The sequence below is a fragment of the Notechis scutatus genome, chromosome 3 (assembly GCF_049901735.1).
Source record: "Notechis scutatus isolate UNSWTSFEM ecotype Mainland chromosome 3, rNotScu1.2, whole genome shotgun sequence".
In the NCBI taxonomy this organism is placed as follows: domain Eukaryota; kingdom Metazoa; phylum Chordata; class Lepidosauria; order Squamata; family Elapidae; genus Notechis; species Notechis scutatus.
Window position 1 is genome coordinate 138,400,330 of NC_142011.1, and position 15,360 is coordinate 138,415,689.

At 42.1% G+C, this 15,360-nt stretch overlaps 1 protein-coding gene, 1 long non-coding RNA gene and 1 pseudogene across 4 annotated transcripts in view; 1 reads left to right on the forward strand and 2 right to left on the reverse strand.

The window, feature by feature from the left end:
- GMDS (GDP-mannose 4,6-dehydratase) overlaps positions 1-10,013 on the forward strand; it is a 271,812-nt gene extending 261,799 nt beyond the window's left edge. For all 3 annotated transcript variants that reach the window (XM_087961217.1, XM_026676615.2, XM_026676616.2), the window contains 2 exons: positions 8,786-8,854; positions 9,600-10,013. In XM_087961217.1, coding sequence (XP_087817343.1) covers positions 8,786-8,854; positions 9,600-9,662 — 132 coding nt within the window. In that variant the 3' untranslated portion in view covers positions 9,663-10,013. The remainder of the gene's footprint in view (positions 1-8,785; positions 8,855-9,599) is intronic.
- Positions 3,270-3,420, reverse strand: LOC148131408 (U2 spliceosomal RNA; annotated as a pseudogene).
- LOC148131409 (uncharacterized) lies at positions 9,243-15,145 on the reverse strand. Its single transcript, XR_015748786.1, has 4 exons — positions 14,996-15,145; positions 12,934-13,645; positions 11,432-12,072; positions 9,243-9,909 (listed from the first exon to the last, which is right to left on the reverse strand). It is a non-coding gene; the product is annotated as an uncharacterized LOC148131409 (long non-coding RNA).
- Positions 15,146-15,360: the final 215 nt, after the last annotated feature.

Below are 15,360 nucleotides of genomic sequence, written 5' to 3' on the forward strand. Positions count from 1 at the left end.
TAAATCACAGCCTTGTGAGTCTTTCTACATGTTTTAAAGTACTTGTGACCTTCAAACGTGGGCTATTTTATGTGTTTGAGTCTTCCAACAGACAAAGTTTTATGAGTACTGTGAGAACAGTTCAGTGGCATCATTTATCATCTATTGAAAACTTCAGAATGTGACATTTATCATTGACAAAGTGCAGTGTCATGGGAAGGGCGTTGGAGATTCATAAGAGCATGGGGCTAAATTACACCCAAAAGTTAGGCAGGGTAAGGCATGAAGGCGTATGGGGATTGTTTTTTAAATTCCAATAAATACAGGGATTAGAAATAATGTTAGATAAGTGAACTGCCTCTTGCCAGGGACAGACTTATGGTGTGCCAATTCATACTTCCTTTGAGCCAACTGGAAATCATTTTGAATGAACTTCAACTCCCAACTCAAGAGTTGAAAAACCATAAAGATGGCTCTCCAGATGTAAGTTATACCAGAAAATAAAGAAGCAAAAGAGACAATGTCATGTAGAGCAGGGGTCTCCAACCTTGGCAAATTTATGACTTGTGCATGCGCTGGCCGAGGAATTCTGGGAGTTGAAGACCACAAGTCATAATGTTGCCAAGGTTGTAGACCTCTGATGTAGAGAGTCTGGTTAGATGCCGTCATTCCAAACCTAGTGAAACTATTGTGTCATCATGCCTAAATGTTGGCATGCCAACTCAGCATTGAATAAATATGAAGTCTATGAAAGAGGTGGAAAGCACTTATGTTTTGTTTTTTTGCTTTGCTTTGCTTCAGGATTTTAAATGAATCCTTCTGACAACTTTTAAGTTTTCTGGAACTGCTATACCTGATGATAAAGGACTTGGGTCTGCTTTACACCATACGTTTTAATGAGAACAAATCACTACAAATTGATTTCACATATCAGTTCCATGCAGTTAATATGTTTGAATAAATGAATGCATGAGAGAGAGTTATGAGCAGACCCCAACTGCCAGAGGTTCTTTGCAGTGGTAAAATGGCTAATTGTTCTCATATGCCAGCTTTAAAAAAAATGTGCTGAATTTAGAGAACTAACAAAAATAAAGCTACGTTATGGTGACTTAAAATAAAAATGTATTGCAATAAAGTTCCACACTGAGAAGATTATCCCACTAGAATATCTGTAAGGGGAAAAAAGGTTAAACCAATTTATGCGTCCTCTATACTGGGAATTCAAGTATGATTTCAGAATGATTTTCGTCTTTTTTTTTTTCTCCCTTCTACTGTAATGCAGAAAAAGAAACAGTCTAATGGGCTAATCCAAACGCTGTTGAAATTAACATTGACTTTCGGTGTCTCTGGCTTAACCTTCCCCCAGGAGGGTTATCTCAATAATGAACCATTTTGGCAAGTGAGACAAGTCAAATAATTTTGGCTGTATTTACATTGTCAGGCATGTGATTTGGTTGACATAAGCAGACCGATAAGGCCTGCATATGCTTTATGTCCTTGTGTTGATTAACTTGCGCACTGTTTCCATTAAAGCAATTAAGCACCATATTATACAGCATGCAAGGCCCGCTCCCGGCTGTTTTGTTCCATTTGCCCTTTTATCTCCATGGTCATTGTGCTTGTCAGAGCCCAGGCTGATGGACTCTTTCCCCCACCACCCCAGGTTGAGCTAAGTATTGTTTTCACACTGACGGCATTTCTCTCGGTTCCCCCTCCTGATAGACAATGCCACCAGCCCCGACTTCCTGGACAAACCAGACAGTTGGCTATTTTCTTCTTGTCTCTTATCACTCCCTGTCATTGAAGCAGAGCTCTGGATTCAACTTCATTTTGTGCTGATATCCTGCAAGTACAGTGGGAAATTCATTATCTTTATCATCAGCCTTTTTTGTTTATTACTTCTTGGGATCCATGTTTTTTAGCTTTTTGAAGGCATTCGATGGAAGAATAACAGACAGGTTTTTAATGGATTAGGGAGCGGACTTGGCTGTGATTTCTTGGTCTGTGACTGACAGACGTATCTTGGAAATGTTTTAATGGGTCTTATCCTAAGATGTGCTGAGTGTCAACAAACTATAAAAGCAATGGAGGACTTAAGAGCTCAGCACCTCTCAGGATCCACTCCTAGTGGAAGGCATTGGAGTTCTTTCCCCACACAATACCATGCTTAAAGTGATTTATTGGTGTGCTTTTAAAGGATGCAAATGCCCCTTTGCTCGCTTTAGGAGATGGCCTGTTAATTGCAAGTGAAAGCACTTTAAACTTGAGTTCAGAAAAAAAAAAAAAATGCATGCGTGAATTTCTCACTATTCCTTGACAATGCTGCCATAACAATAAAGACAACAATGATCATTATTAGACATTGTTCCGGGTATTGGGGTTAACTACCCTGTTTCTCCAACAATACGGCCTCCCCCAATAGGAAGTCCCAGCATGTTTTATAGGCATGAAATGAAATTAAGCCCCTCCCCCAAATTAAGGCCTATATTAAAACATACGAAATGGGGGAATGGTGGGGGCTTGCTGTTAGAAAGTACTTTTGTTGCACACCGGATATGGTGCTGCCTGTGTTGACCCGATACAAAGTGCCCCACCAACGCCGAGGTCAACATCCAAGCCATCGCTGCCCGCCTGAAGATGCAAGGGCGGGAATTAAGTCACCCCTGAAAAGACGGCCTAGCCATTCTTTCGGGGCTCAAAAAAAAAATAAGACCCAGCCTTATTATATGAGAAACACGGTAGTTTTTATAATCTTTAGAACAAATGTAGGTGAGGAACCATATTTACTAGGTTCTTCTATGTCAACTTTGCTTTCCTAAAAATACAAAGAAATTAAAGCTGATTTTAGTAATTCATAGATATCTTTCTCAAATTTATAAAGATAGCTAACCTCTATTATTGTTAACGCTTGTCTTATAAAGTTAAAATGCATTGATAAAGTTTGTAGTCCGCTACATCTGAAGAGGAAGCCATCAGTCTTCAACCTCATTTCATTCATAATGACTTTCTTGGTTTTCCCTTCATCTTATGCCGTTAACTTCTCCTTCATATATTGGTTTTATAATTTCATCATTCATTTATTCATTTTGCATAGCCGCCCATGTCAACAAGTGATATTTTGAGTCATACTTGTTGTTTTATCATCCAAATCATTTGTGATCGTAACTAATTTCACAGCATCATTTGCATACAAAGTATACAATTAATATAACACTAACATTGCCACCAGTATTCCTTAAATATTTATCATAAATGCATTAAATAAACAATGTATTTATTTACTTACTTACTTACTATGGGCAGTTTACAAGAAAACATGAAAACCCTAACCCTAACCCTAACCCCCCCCAATTCCAAAAATCCATTTAATATGTAGTCCTCAAATAGAGGACATATCAGATATTAAACTGATAAGAAACATTTTTTAAAAAAAACAGCAATAAAAGAAGTAACCCCCAAAACAAAATGGCGAAACCAAGAAGTAACATAGCAACTCCTTACAAGTGGTTATACCAATCCTAACCAAAGGCCTATATGAACAGCCAGCCAGGTCTTCATGTTCTTCCAAAATGCTAAAATGTAGAGAAGGAGCCACTTGGATCCAGAGGGCAGGAGCTGTGATAGAGAAGGAGAATTTCCAGGCTTCCAATAGATGGCATTGTTTAATTGAAGGAATCTGCAATGCACCAACTCCATCAGATTGAAATAACTGGACAGATACAACAGATCCTTGCCTTACTTCCTGCTCAATGTGAACTATTTACTAAGCATTGAGGTTGTTTACAAGTGTGCTCTACTTTATTTATTTATTTATTTATTTATTTGATTTGCCAATTGTTTACAAGATAATAAGTATAAGAGTATACATAGTTGTGAATACATGAAATGGGTACATATATGAAAAATAAAAGAATAGGAGAAACAATAGGACAGGGACGGTAGGCACATTGGTGCGCTTATGCACGCCCCCTACAGACCTCTTAGGAAAGGGGTGAGGTCAATAGTAGACAGTCTAAGGTTAAAGTTTTTGGGGTTTGGGGAAGAAACTACAGAGTCGGGTAGAGTATTCCAGACATTGACCACTCTATTGCTGAAGTCGTATTTCCTGCAATCAATCCCCATATGCTACTCCCAGCTGTATTCAGCAACCAACCTTCAGCTCCATATTTGTACAAAACATTCTGTCATTTTGGCCTATTCCGTTTACTATATGCTTTCTCTAAATCAAATAATTTGCAATAAACTTTCTTTCTCACATTCATACGTTTCTCAGTGGCCTGCTGGGGAGCAAAAATCCAATCTACACATCTCCTGCCTAGAATAAAGTACCACTACACTTCCCAAATCATTGACACCATTCATATTAGTCCAATCAAAATTCTGCCAAACCCTTTCCTATCCCCACTTACCGGTATTATAATTCTTAGGTTTTTTTTTCTTTATTTCTTCTTACTACCATTCCCTTTGATGAAGTTTGTAGTCTATAGAGGAACAATAACTACATTTTCCAATTGTCAACACAAGTGTAATATTTACACACATTAAGCAACTCATACAACCGCAAACTTAGTTTAATATTTCTCCAGTTATACCTCATACATCTTCAGCATTACAATTTTACAATATACATCACAGCATTTGTTATTTTCTTCTTTCAATATCTTCTTCACATAAATGTTAACAGAATTTATTGCACAACAGCACAACAGCATATTAATGTCACCCCCATATAAATCCTAAAATACTCCTTCTATTGTTATCTCACTTTATTTTCATCCTAAATAATTTCATTCTATTTTTCTATTTCTCATTCTTTTGGAGTTCCTTGTTGATTCTTTCTAGCTATTTCTGAAACAATTGTTTATTTGTATAACAATTGCTACACATTTTCTCAATGTTTTTTTAATTTTAGCCATTCTTTGTTCTCTGTGCAGCCATCTTTTTTGCTATATACACATTATATAATATCTTTTATTCTCATCTTCCAGCCTTTTTCCATATCTGCACGTTCCATTTTGCTCTGCAAAAGTAGTAACTTTTAGTACTTTTTCATGTTGGACTCTCTTCCTGAAGTCATGCTGAAGTAATTTCACTCTAGTTTTTTTAAGTTTCTTTTTCCTCCATGTCCATTTCTATTAAGATCCATTTTTGACAGTATCAAATGATGATCTATCTTCTATTCAGAACTTTTTACATTATATCTGTCAGGTGGATCAGATCTAATCATATTCACATGTCCAGAGTTCAGTTAATTGTTTTATTATTCAAACCTATCTTGAGCAATCTTCTCAGATTGACGTTTGCACCTGAATAATAGATAAGGTTCAATAACATTCAACGGGGATCATACTTTGCTTTCTTGTGTCCACATAGAGATTCCAGACTAATTTCCCATTTGACTCCTCCCCTTGGCTCAGTCAGTCAGTCTCTTTCCAACAATATCCTTCATTTAATACCTTAATCTTTTATTATAAGTAAGGCAATCAATCATATTTTAATTAAGGGGTTATAAAAAAGTTAGAAGGTATATTTTCCAAATTCAGAATAAAAGAAGTGTAATTTCACCTATCTTTTAACATATTTCCTTGATATGCTATATTATTTTATTTGAAAAATTATTTGTACTAATTTGAGAAATAAGACCATTTAATTGTACATGACACAGAATATGATTGGTAACTGTAGTTGATATGCAAGTTATTATATAAAGTTATTATACATAACTTACACATGTAATCCAAGAAGCATTATCACTTCCCATATAGTAATATCCATGTTTAAAAGGAGAAAAACATCCAGTTAAATGCTACAGTACTGTTAGCTACGGTAAATCCTTGATATATATTGGAATATAATGATGAATACAAATACACTTCATGTCTTCTTTATAGCAGATCATGCTATTGATTTTCTTATTTCCTAAATATAGTTACAATAGAATATCTGTAGCTTAAGGTTGAACGGTGGAGTGTGCTCTTTGAGCTTTTTCGTTTGCTTGCAGATGTTTCATTATCCAACTAGATAATATCTATGCAAGTGAGTATGGGGTTTGTTGCCAATTAAGAGTGTATAGTATATAAAGTATACTATATTTATATTAGCTTGCCATACCAGTTTTGATGGGAGTATGGTTTCCTTGATTGGATGGAGCATTGTTTTCTACTTGCTTGTTTGTCTCCTGTTAATCCCTGCATATCTGAAATTGACTGAGTAAGTTCAGTTACTCTGTCTGTTAGGCTCTGCTACTCTGTGAAATATAAATATATACTATCATTAATTTCCCCCCTCTTTCTGTGTAGTATTTAGGATGTTCCTGCTTATGGGATTCCTACCTTGCCTTCTCCAGGAATCATGGTTTAAGTTTAAAACAACCAAACAAAGTCTATTGTCCTTTAAAAAAAACAATTATAATAAATTCCTGGCCTTGTACTATGAAGCTTTCTAAGAACTTTGGTAAAGAAAATAGAATTGGACAGTAATATGTTGCAGAGTGAAACCAGATTATTCACTTAGTGAGCTAAAATGAAGGTGACGATGACACTCGGAAGCAGCACTCAGGAAATAGAATATTTACATAGAAATTGTTTGCATTTTTCCCCTCTGGTTTTCATTGCTTTTAAAGAAACATCCAGACCATATGCTGCAGATAGTTCTTCAATGCGAAGGAGTATTCATTTTCTAAAACTGTAAAAATGAATTGCCTTGTGTTCATGTTGAATACATGTAATTGTGCGGCCTTTGACACTTAAACCTACGATTACAAAAAAAGGGAGGGCCGGGTAAAAAGTCTCATTTGATCAACTCCTGCCTTTACCTATGAGAGATCATATCACAGATAAGTGAATTTAATCTGTGGGAGAACTGTACAGTTAAACAGCAACAATTTGGCTCCCTCATGAAGGAGCAGGGGCAAATTGTAATTCATATTTTAAGCTCAGAGTGTACATTTTTTAAAAACAGGATTTTAAAAAATAGACAGATTTTACTCTGTGTCATTAATAATAATAATAATAATAATAACAACAACAACATTTACACACACATCTACTGCTGCCTGCCTGCCTGCCTGTCTTGATTTCCTTTATTTTACCTAAAAGCTGTGTTGAAGACAGGATATGGCTTACACCATACCATAGTGCAGGGTGTAGCATAGAATGTTTTCCTCCTCCCCCTTCCTTGTATATTTTTACAGCCCGGTGGCAACAAAAAAGCATTTGTAGAAAAAACAAACAGTAATCTAGATTGTGCTTTGAACGTTTGATTCCTGCAAAGCTGTGCTCCATCAGAAGCAGAATAGCAGCAGAGTGGCCATGTTTGACTTAGCCAGTTGACTTTTGATCATTCTCTTGCTTTCATGGGCTCATCCTAAGATCAAATGTTCAGTCTAAGGCTGCAGGACTGCACCTTGGAGTAAGTCTCCATGAGGCCAATCATGCTTCTCTGAGTTGACTTGCATGGAATTCCATAGTTAAGAAAACAAAAAGATCTGGCACACAGTTCCAGTCTTCCCCAGAAACAGTTTGTAGGCTCCAGTTCAGACTCTATCTGGAGGCTAAATAAGTAGATATCTCATTTCACTCAACAGCAAGTGAACAATGTAGCTGAGTAGTTTCTGCTCCCAGCTTTATTTTTAAGCCGCACTTTTTAGAGAGGTGCATTTAGTTCGTTTTTCACCACATGAACTATTTGTCAAAATACACTCAGTACTGCAGTTTTTCCAAATTTCATTTGCAAGCGATATGGTGAAGATTTAAAAAAAAAAAAAAAAGTTCTTGCTGAACCCAAAACTCAGCTGCAACCGATGGCTGTTGAACAGATGGAATGTGCCATTCTCCATTATTAAAATTAGTCTGAAAATGCAGTAATCCGATTGGCTTACAGTAAAGACGGTTCTTTGGTGGAATTCTTGCATGAATGCAGACCTACAAGTCTTAGGCATTTTTATAAAAGAGGTTATCAAACACTTCTCTATAAATTTGAAATGAATGGAAATACTTTAAGCATTTGAATTATGCTGTTTTCTTTGTTCTGTCTTGTTCTGTTGTTACTAATATTTACAGGTAAAAGTATACTATACCCAGCAATACTGTCAATGATGAATAGGAAATACAGAATTTCCTATTCTGTATTTCTACAGAATTTGGGTCATTTTTTGTACATGGTGTATCTCAATTATGAAACATACAGCCTTCTGGCTGTGGTGATTGTGTGGATCTAGCTGAAGAAAAACATACCTTGGGTTTGCCATTTGGTTTTCTTACATGTGATTAAAGCAGGACAAAAACAAAGTACAGGGCATTGATTTCTAGTAGTGTGAAAACCAAACTTCAGCATGCATGATAATCTAAAATAAGGTTTTTAAAAAAGAATCAGTATTTGGTTATGTGCAATAATTTATTACAAAACAATTCTTCATTTGGTGCTGTAAAATTTGGAAAGATGGATTTCTAAGAATCACTAGTAGATGTACTTATTGGGGGGAAATTTATATAATAATCTCTGGGTGATTACAACGGTAGAGCAAAATAGTGTTCTATCAATCTTTTTATAATCCTCCTTCTGTATTTCAACGTTCAACAAAACCTGGAAAGGAAGCAGGTAGACTTAGCTGAGGCTTTCCTTTCATTTTGCTAAAGATGCAGCCTTAGTTCTCTTTCTCTCTGTGTGTGTATGAGAGCGAAAGAGAGACAGAGAGAGTGAGAGGAAAAGAGAGAGAGAGATTCAAGTTGGTCTATGAACAGTGACAAAAAAAAACAACACCCAAATTACCCTATAATGCCATTTGTTTCTTCTGTATTTTCCATAGGATTTTCTACAAGGCGATTGTACCAAAGCAAAGCAGAAACTCAATTGGAAACCTAGTGTCACTTTTGATGTAAGTTCTTTTTTCCCCCTCCACGTGCTTTATTGAAGATCACTTTTAGAAACAAAACACAGTTTTAATTTGTAAATCTCTAATTCAGCAAAAACCAAAGTGATCACAATGCAAACAATGCAAGGACATAGCGACAAGGCATCCAGTAATTCTCTAACTTTTACTGTGACGAGACTAATCTAATTATTCTAAGCAATCAGTGGATAATAGCTGACCACAGGAATAAACATTTTGTAGGTTAAAATGTATGTTCTACATTTTTCCAAGTACATTTTTCGGATTGAATGTTACAATATTGTGCTATATTCATAAAAAAGAAAAGAAAAGAAACTCAGCTCTGAAAGGAAAGCGAAAGGGTGTAATTCAACAAATGAAAAACAAATGTATATTCACGGCAAGCAGTTATCAGTTCAACTTTATTTATTTTTGGTGTTTGTACCCAACAGTCCAAATTTTACCCACCATGGTGGTAAAAGGACCTTAATCTATTTACTGTCCTTTAAAGTAAGTGCTAAAACTATATCTCTAATTCTCATCCTATGAATGTTGTGAATACATTTCAGAAAGCACTTGGGGTTGCCATCCAATTAGGAGGAAAATAAAATAAGTAGAGTGGCTGTGGGAGGTGAAGAGGTTAAACATTTAATAGGCTTACTCTAAGTAGTGAGTCAGACCATTTTCTCCCAACTTAGTGTGAGTGGAGAGTCTCACACTTGTTTATGTATGTGTCTTTCTCTTCTCACAGGAGCTGGTGAATGAGATGGTGAAAGCAGATGTGGAACTGATGAGAAATAACCCCAATGCATGAATCTGCCCCTCTTTCTCTATTTGCTCCATCGGTTTTAACCGAAGCTCCGGGGATGAAGCCTAATGATGAATCATCCAGAAGACAGTTGTTGGATGTTGGTGAGGCTGGAGATGCTAAGCTTCAATGGTGTTAGATGATTTGTTGCTGCCATTTTATTTCCTTCTGCTTTCCGCAATGGATCCCTTCTTTTTCTTTTCTTTATTTTTTCTCCAAATTCGAATCCTGCATCATGATTTTATGTTCCTTTCTGAGGGGGAGTTGGAAGCAGAGAGGATTGTTTGCAATATATCATCAAAATTGATCTTGTAATTTCAAAACTTTTTCTTTTGATATTAAAAATATATTTCCATATATGAGTATGTAATGCTTTCTCCATTTTGAATGGAATATTGTACAAAAATGCAAGCAAAGGTTGTATATTTTTCCCAAAGTTAGGATACATCTTTTACAAATATAGCCTAAAAGGAAGAAAAAAAACTCTGCAATACATTCATTATTTCCCAATATATTCAGACTAAATTCTGAAGATACCTTCAGATTAATACTCATTCGGAGCATGGTTTGATATAAAATGTATCACACATGAACGATACACAGATTTCATACAGTTTAAGCTTCTGTATATGCAAAGAGGAATTGCAGAAGTTGTGATTTTACCCAGTGCTATTTCTAAAATAGTGTCTTTGGAATGTCACACAGGTTATTTGTTCAATGAGCAAAAAAACATAAACAGAGTAGAGAATTTGCTGCCTCCCACTTAAGCCCATTGCTGTCTTGAAAAGTTTGCCCACCCTGCAGTTATATGTGGTAGGGAAATCTAAGACAATTAGCACCTAATTATTGTACATCTACATACTGCTACATTGCTGTATACACCCATTCTTTTTTTTTTTTTTTGCTTCCTATAATTAATTAGCCATGTAAAAGCTTAAAGCCCCACAAAGATGGCCTTAAGTCGATTTCAAAAAGGAGAGAGAAATCCAATGTTTAAAACGAACGTTGTTCACTTTTTGTGCAAATGTGTCCAATTGATGCGAAGAAGGTTGGGGTTCCCATACATTTATTTTCCAATGGCTTCTTCCACCCAATAACCCCTCTCTTTACTTTGAAGGAAGGGAGAATTGCCAATTGCTCTGCTAGATCCTGAAGGTGTAGTTAGTTGCCCACAATTTCAATCGGGGAGTCGAAGTCGCCCTTGGGTTGCAACCCATTTCACACTCGTAGATCTGCAACAGTCGCTTGAATGGGCAGTATATCATGTATAGCGCGAACCGGCGCGTGTTGACTTCCCAAAGGTAGCCTGGAAAGCTATTCCAAGAAGTTGCAAAACGGGTGCAAACGATGGCAAACCTTCTGCAGAGGACAACGTGCGAGCAAGGAGGAGAGTAGCCGGGCTTGGGGAGAGAAGAGCTCACCAGGGCGGGGGCTCCCAATTGGGACCAGATGTTTCATGGCAAGGCCGGCCCCTCGCCTCGCTCTTCCCGCAGGTGTAAAAGAAGGGGGACCCTGCAGAATCAGGGCTCCCGTTCGGCAGGCGAGCAGAAGCCCCCTCTGGGGCTTGCCAGGCTGTTCCTCTCCCAGACCCGGCTGGCCTTTACATTTTATTTTATTTTATTTTGGGGGGGGTGTCTTCGCCTGCAAAAGGCTCGACGGCCTAATGATCACGCGCGAAAGGGATCCCTGCCCTGCGAAAGGAAGGCGGAAAGGCGGCGGCTGGATTCTCCAAGCGCTCCCCCCCCCCCCCCCCGATGCCTTTGCCCCAGCCTCACCCCAGGAGGTCGGGGGTGTCTCCCTTTGGAAAGGCTTGGACGGCCTTTTGCGGCCCGCTCCTTCCTCCTCCTCCTCCTCCTCGGGTCGCTTGCCTCTTGGGGGTCCTTCGGCGCCTTCCCCTGGGTCGCCTGGAAGCCGAGTCTGCCCGGGCGCTGATCCCGCGCAAGGGCATCTCAAAGCCCGCCGTTCCCAACCGGGTCAGCTGGCAGGAAAAGCCACCTTCGCGGCTTTGGCCTCTTCCCCGCTCGCCGACCTGACCGAAAAGGTTTGCGGGGGTGCGGGGGAGGGGGCGAAAGCACCGACGCTCCGCCGCGGCCCTTCCATTTCTTTAAAGGCGTTGAACCGCAGCCTCCCCTCGTCGCCGCCAGCCCGCCTCCCGGCGTAGCGGTACCGTAAAGCGGGGTGTGGGGTCTTTGGCTTTTGAGAGCCACAACCCCCCGGGGCAATCTTAGATGCGAGGCCTCGCAGGTTCGGGATGGAAGTCTCGGCTGCCAAACGCCGTCCGGCGCTTTGGGCGATCGCGGTGGACGGGGCCCCGGACAGAGAATCGAAGAAGCCAGACGCGCTCCAATCGGCTGGGGAAACGGGCTGCCTCCGACGGGAGAGGCGACACAGGTCACTGCAGGAGGCGCCTTGAACTCTTCAGGAAAGCGGCGCTCTGGCGCGGGGGCCCCCCGAAAAAAAAACAGAGGCCTCGATTCGGGCTGAGGACGTGACCAGCGCAAGGGGATCCTCTCGCCCGTCTTTGGCGGCAGGAGGGTCCGCCATCAAATTCGGTTCCATCGATCGATTTATTTATTTGTTGGTTTATTTATTTTTACTATTCAGAGTGCAACTTTCAAGCGAGGTCTTCATTGCAACTGACCTCTGCAGCTCTCTAGTTATGCCCATTCTCTCTTTTTTCTCTCCCCTCTCTTCCCCCCTCCCTCTCCTTCTCTCCCCTCTCTCTTCCTCCCTCTCCTTCTCTCCCTCTCTCCTTCTCTCTCCTCCCTCTATTCTCTCTTCTCTCTCTCTCCTTCTCCCTCTCTCTCTCCTCCTCTCTCTCTCCTCTCTCTCCCTCTCCTTCTCCCTCTCTGCCTCTCTCTCCTTCTCTCCCTCTCTATTCTCTCTCCTCCCCTCTCTCCCTCTCTGCTCTCCCTCTCTCTTTCTCCTTCCTCCCTCTCCTCTCCTCCTCTCTCTTCTCTCTCTCCTTCTCTCTCTCTCTCTCTCTCCCCCCTCCCAACTGCTCTCCAGAACCATTGCGGTGTTCCGCTTCGGCCAACGGGGCAGAGGCGCCCTAGCTCTGAGTGGAGCTGACGAGAAGGAGCCGTCCTTCATCCCACCCAAACCGGGACTTCATCCCGGCCGCTGCCCGAAATGCCCTCGACTCTCCCCACCGCCCCGCTCCTTCTTCCCAGCCTTGCTAGGAGAACCTGAATAGGGCTGATGCGCCCGGCCACCCTACCCTACCCTACCCCACCCCGGGAGGTGTCGGAGGCTCTTGCGGGGCCCGGGAAGCTACCAGATCGAGGTTCATAGCTGCGAAAGGGCTGCAGCTTCGGTCACTCGGGCGCCGCCGGTGCCAAAACGTTACGCAGCCCCGCCTGACACGGCAAAAAAAAAAAAAAACCAAATGAACCTGCGGAGGGGGGGAGAGGCTCTGGCCCGGGATTAGCTGGATCTCTTCCCCGCAGGGTGGGATGCTCCCCCGCTCGCCGGAGGAACAGTTTGTTCCCCGGTTGCTTTTGTGGGGCCGCTCTTCCAAGGCGGAGGGTGAGGATTGCCTTGCGCAATCCAGAAGTCCCACAAAATGCCCCCACTCTCTCCTTCCATCCCGCCCCTCTTGAACTGCGGCCTGGTCTGGCACGAGGATTCCTCCAATCGCTTCGCCTGCCTTCTCCCCCGAAGCGCCTCTCTTCACTGGCCTCTCGCTTTCGGGGTTGGAACAATCCCCTCCTCCCTCTTCGCCGCCCGGGCTTTTCATAAATTGAACAGGAGAAGGCGGAGGCGGATTTTTATTTTTTTTAAAAAAACACTCACACACAAAGACACGCTTCCTGTGGAAGAAACCGCCCCCAAAGTAGTCATAGTCCTCAACCGGGTACCCTTTCCTGACGCCTTGGACTACAGCTTCCATCAAATATCGCAGCAAGCCTTCTGGGCGAGGGACAGTTTCCCACAACTCCATGGAGCGCCCGGGCGGACAAGGGGGCACAGCCGCCCTACCCAGATTCCTGGAAACCAAGGGGGGGGGGACGGGACGGGACTAAGTGGCTACTACTATAACTCCCACGCCGCCTCCGCCAAAAAACATCCCAGAGAAAACAAGGCTGGCGCTGTTTGCTTCAGTTTAGTCGAGGCTTCAGAAGAACGGAGCATCCTGGCTTGATCCTCGCTAAGGACAAATATTGAGAGGCACAAGCGGCGGTTTCTTTTCCTCTCCATGTTTGCCCGATCGCTCTCTCTCTCTCTCTCTCTCACACACACACACACAGAGGGAGGGAGAGAGAGAGAGAGACAGACAGACGAGACAGAGACGGAGGGAGAGAGACCTGGCCCGCTCTGCTCGTCCTTCCCCGCCTTGTCTGCAGAAACTCTCGGTTTAAGCGCTGCCCGGGAGACTCACCGTAGCATTTTAAAGGGCGATATTCGACACCTGCCCGCTCGCCCTCCAACCTAAACTGAAACTAATAGGTGATTAGGAAGGAGTCTGGAGGCCCCCAGGACGGACGGGCGAGACGGATGGATTTTCGGAAGAATGAGATCAACCTTGCCGGCCGCCTCCCTTCTTTCTCCCCCGTCGGAAAGACAAACGAAAGGCGGTCCCGCGGACAGCGCGCGGCGGTGGGTGGGGTGGGGGTTACTTTTAAGGCAATCGTAGAAAATCTCTTAAGGTCAGAACTGGAGAGTTTAGGATCCTGACAAAAAGGAAGGAAGGAAGGAAAGAAGAGACAGAGAGAAAGAGAGACAAGAGAGAGAGAGAGAGAGAGAGAGAGAGAAAGAGAGAGAAAGAAAGAGAAAGAAAGAAAAAAGACAGAGAAAGAAAGAGAGAGAGAAAGAGAGAGAGAGAGAGAGAAAGAAAAAGACAGAGAGAAAGAAAGAAAGACAGAGAGAGAGAAAGAGAGAAAGAAAGAAAGAGAGAGAGAGAGAGAGAGAGAGAGAAGAGACAGAGAGAGAAAGAAAGAGAAAGAGAGAGAGAAAGAGAGAGAGAGAGAAAGAGAGAGAGAGAGAAGAAAGAAAGAAGAGAGAGAGAGGAAGAAAGAAAGAGAGAGAGAGAGAGAGAGAGAGAGAGAGAGAGAGAGAGAGAGAGAGAAAGAAAGAAAGAGAGGGAGAGAGAGAGAGGACGTTCCTACCAACGCGTCTGTCTGTCTTTAGGAAGCTGCTAAACCTCTTTCCCAACAACCTTGCCCAACAGGCAGAGCCAGAGTCCCCTCACCCCAAACCGAACTCACGCCCCTTCTCCGGATTCCGCTCGGGGCATCACTGACCGGATTCCGCCCAGCCCAGGTTCCTGCCCCTCTTAATCTCCACCGCGCTTGTGAGCTAAAACTAATCCGGTTAAAGGGGCAATTAATCCCGGTTACCTTCTCCACGGGAGGGAAAGGAGTGGGACGTTCGCGAGGTGGCTTCGTAAAAACGGGCGGGTCGTCCATCTCCAGACCCAACAGAGCCCCAAACAGACCGAGGTCGCCGCGTTTTGGACTGGGGCGCGGAGAAAGCCGAACCGGAGCAAACTCGAGAGTGGATCGGGGCTCTCTCGCGGCCACGAAAAGAGAGAGAGAGAGAGAGAGAGAGAAACAAGAAAGAAAGAAATGTGCTTTTGCCGCTGTCTTCTAAAAAGGCTTTTATAAAGCGTTTCCTGGCATCGAAGTGCCATAAGTGGAGAATTGGTTTATACTTTAGGAACGGCTGAGGACACAGCGGAAAGTCCATTTTGAATTCAATGCAT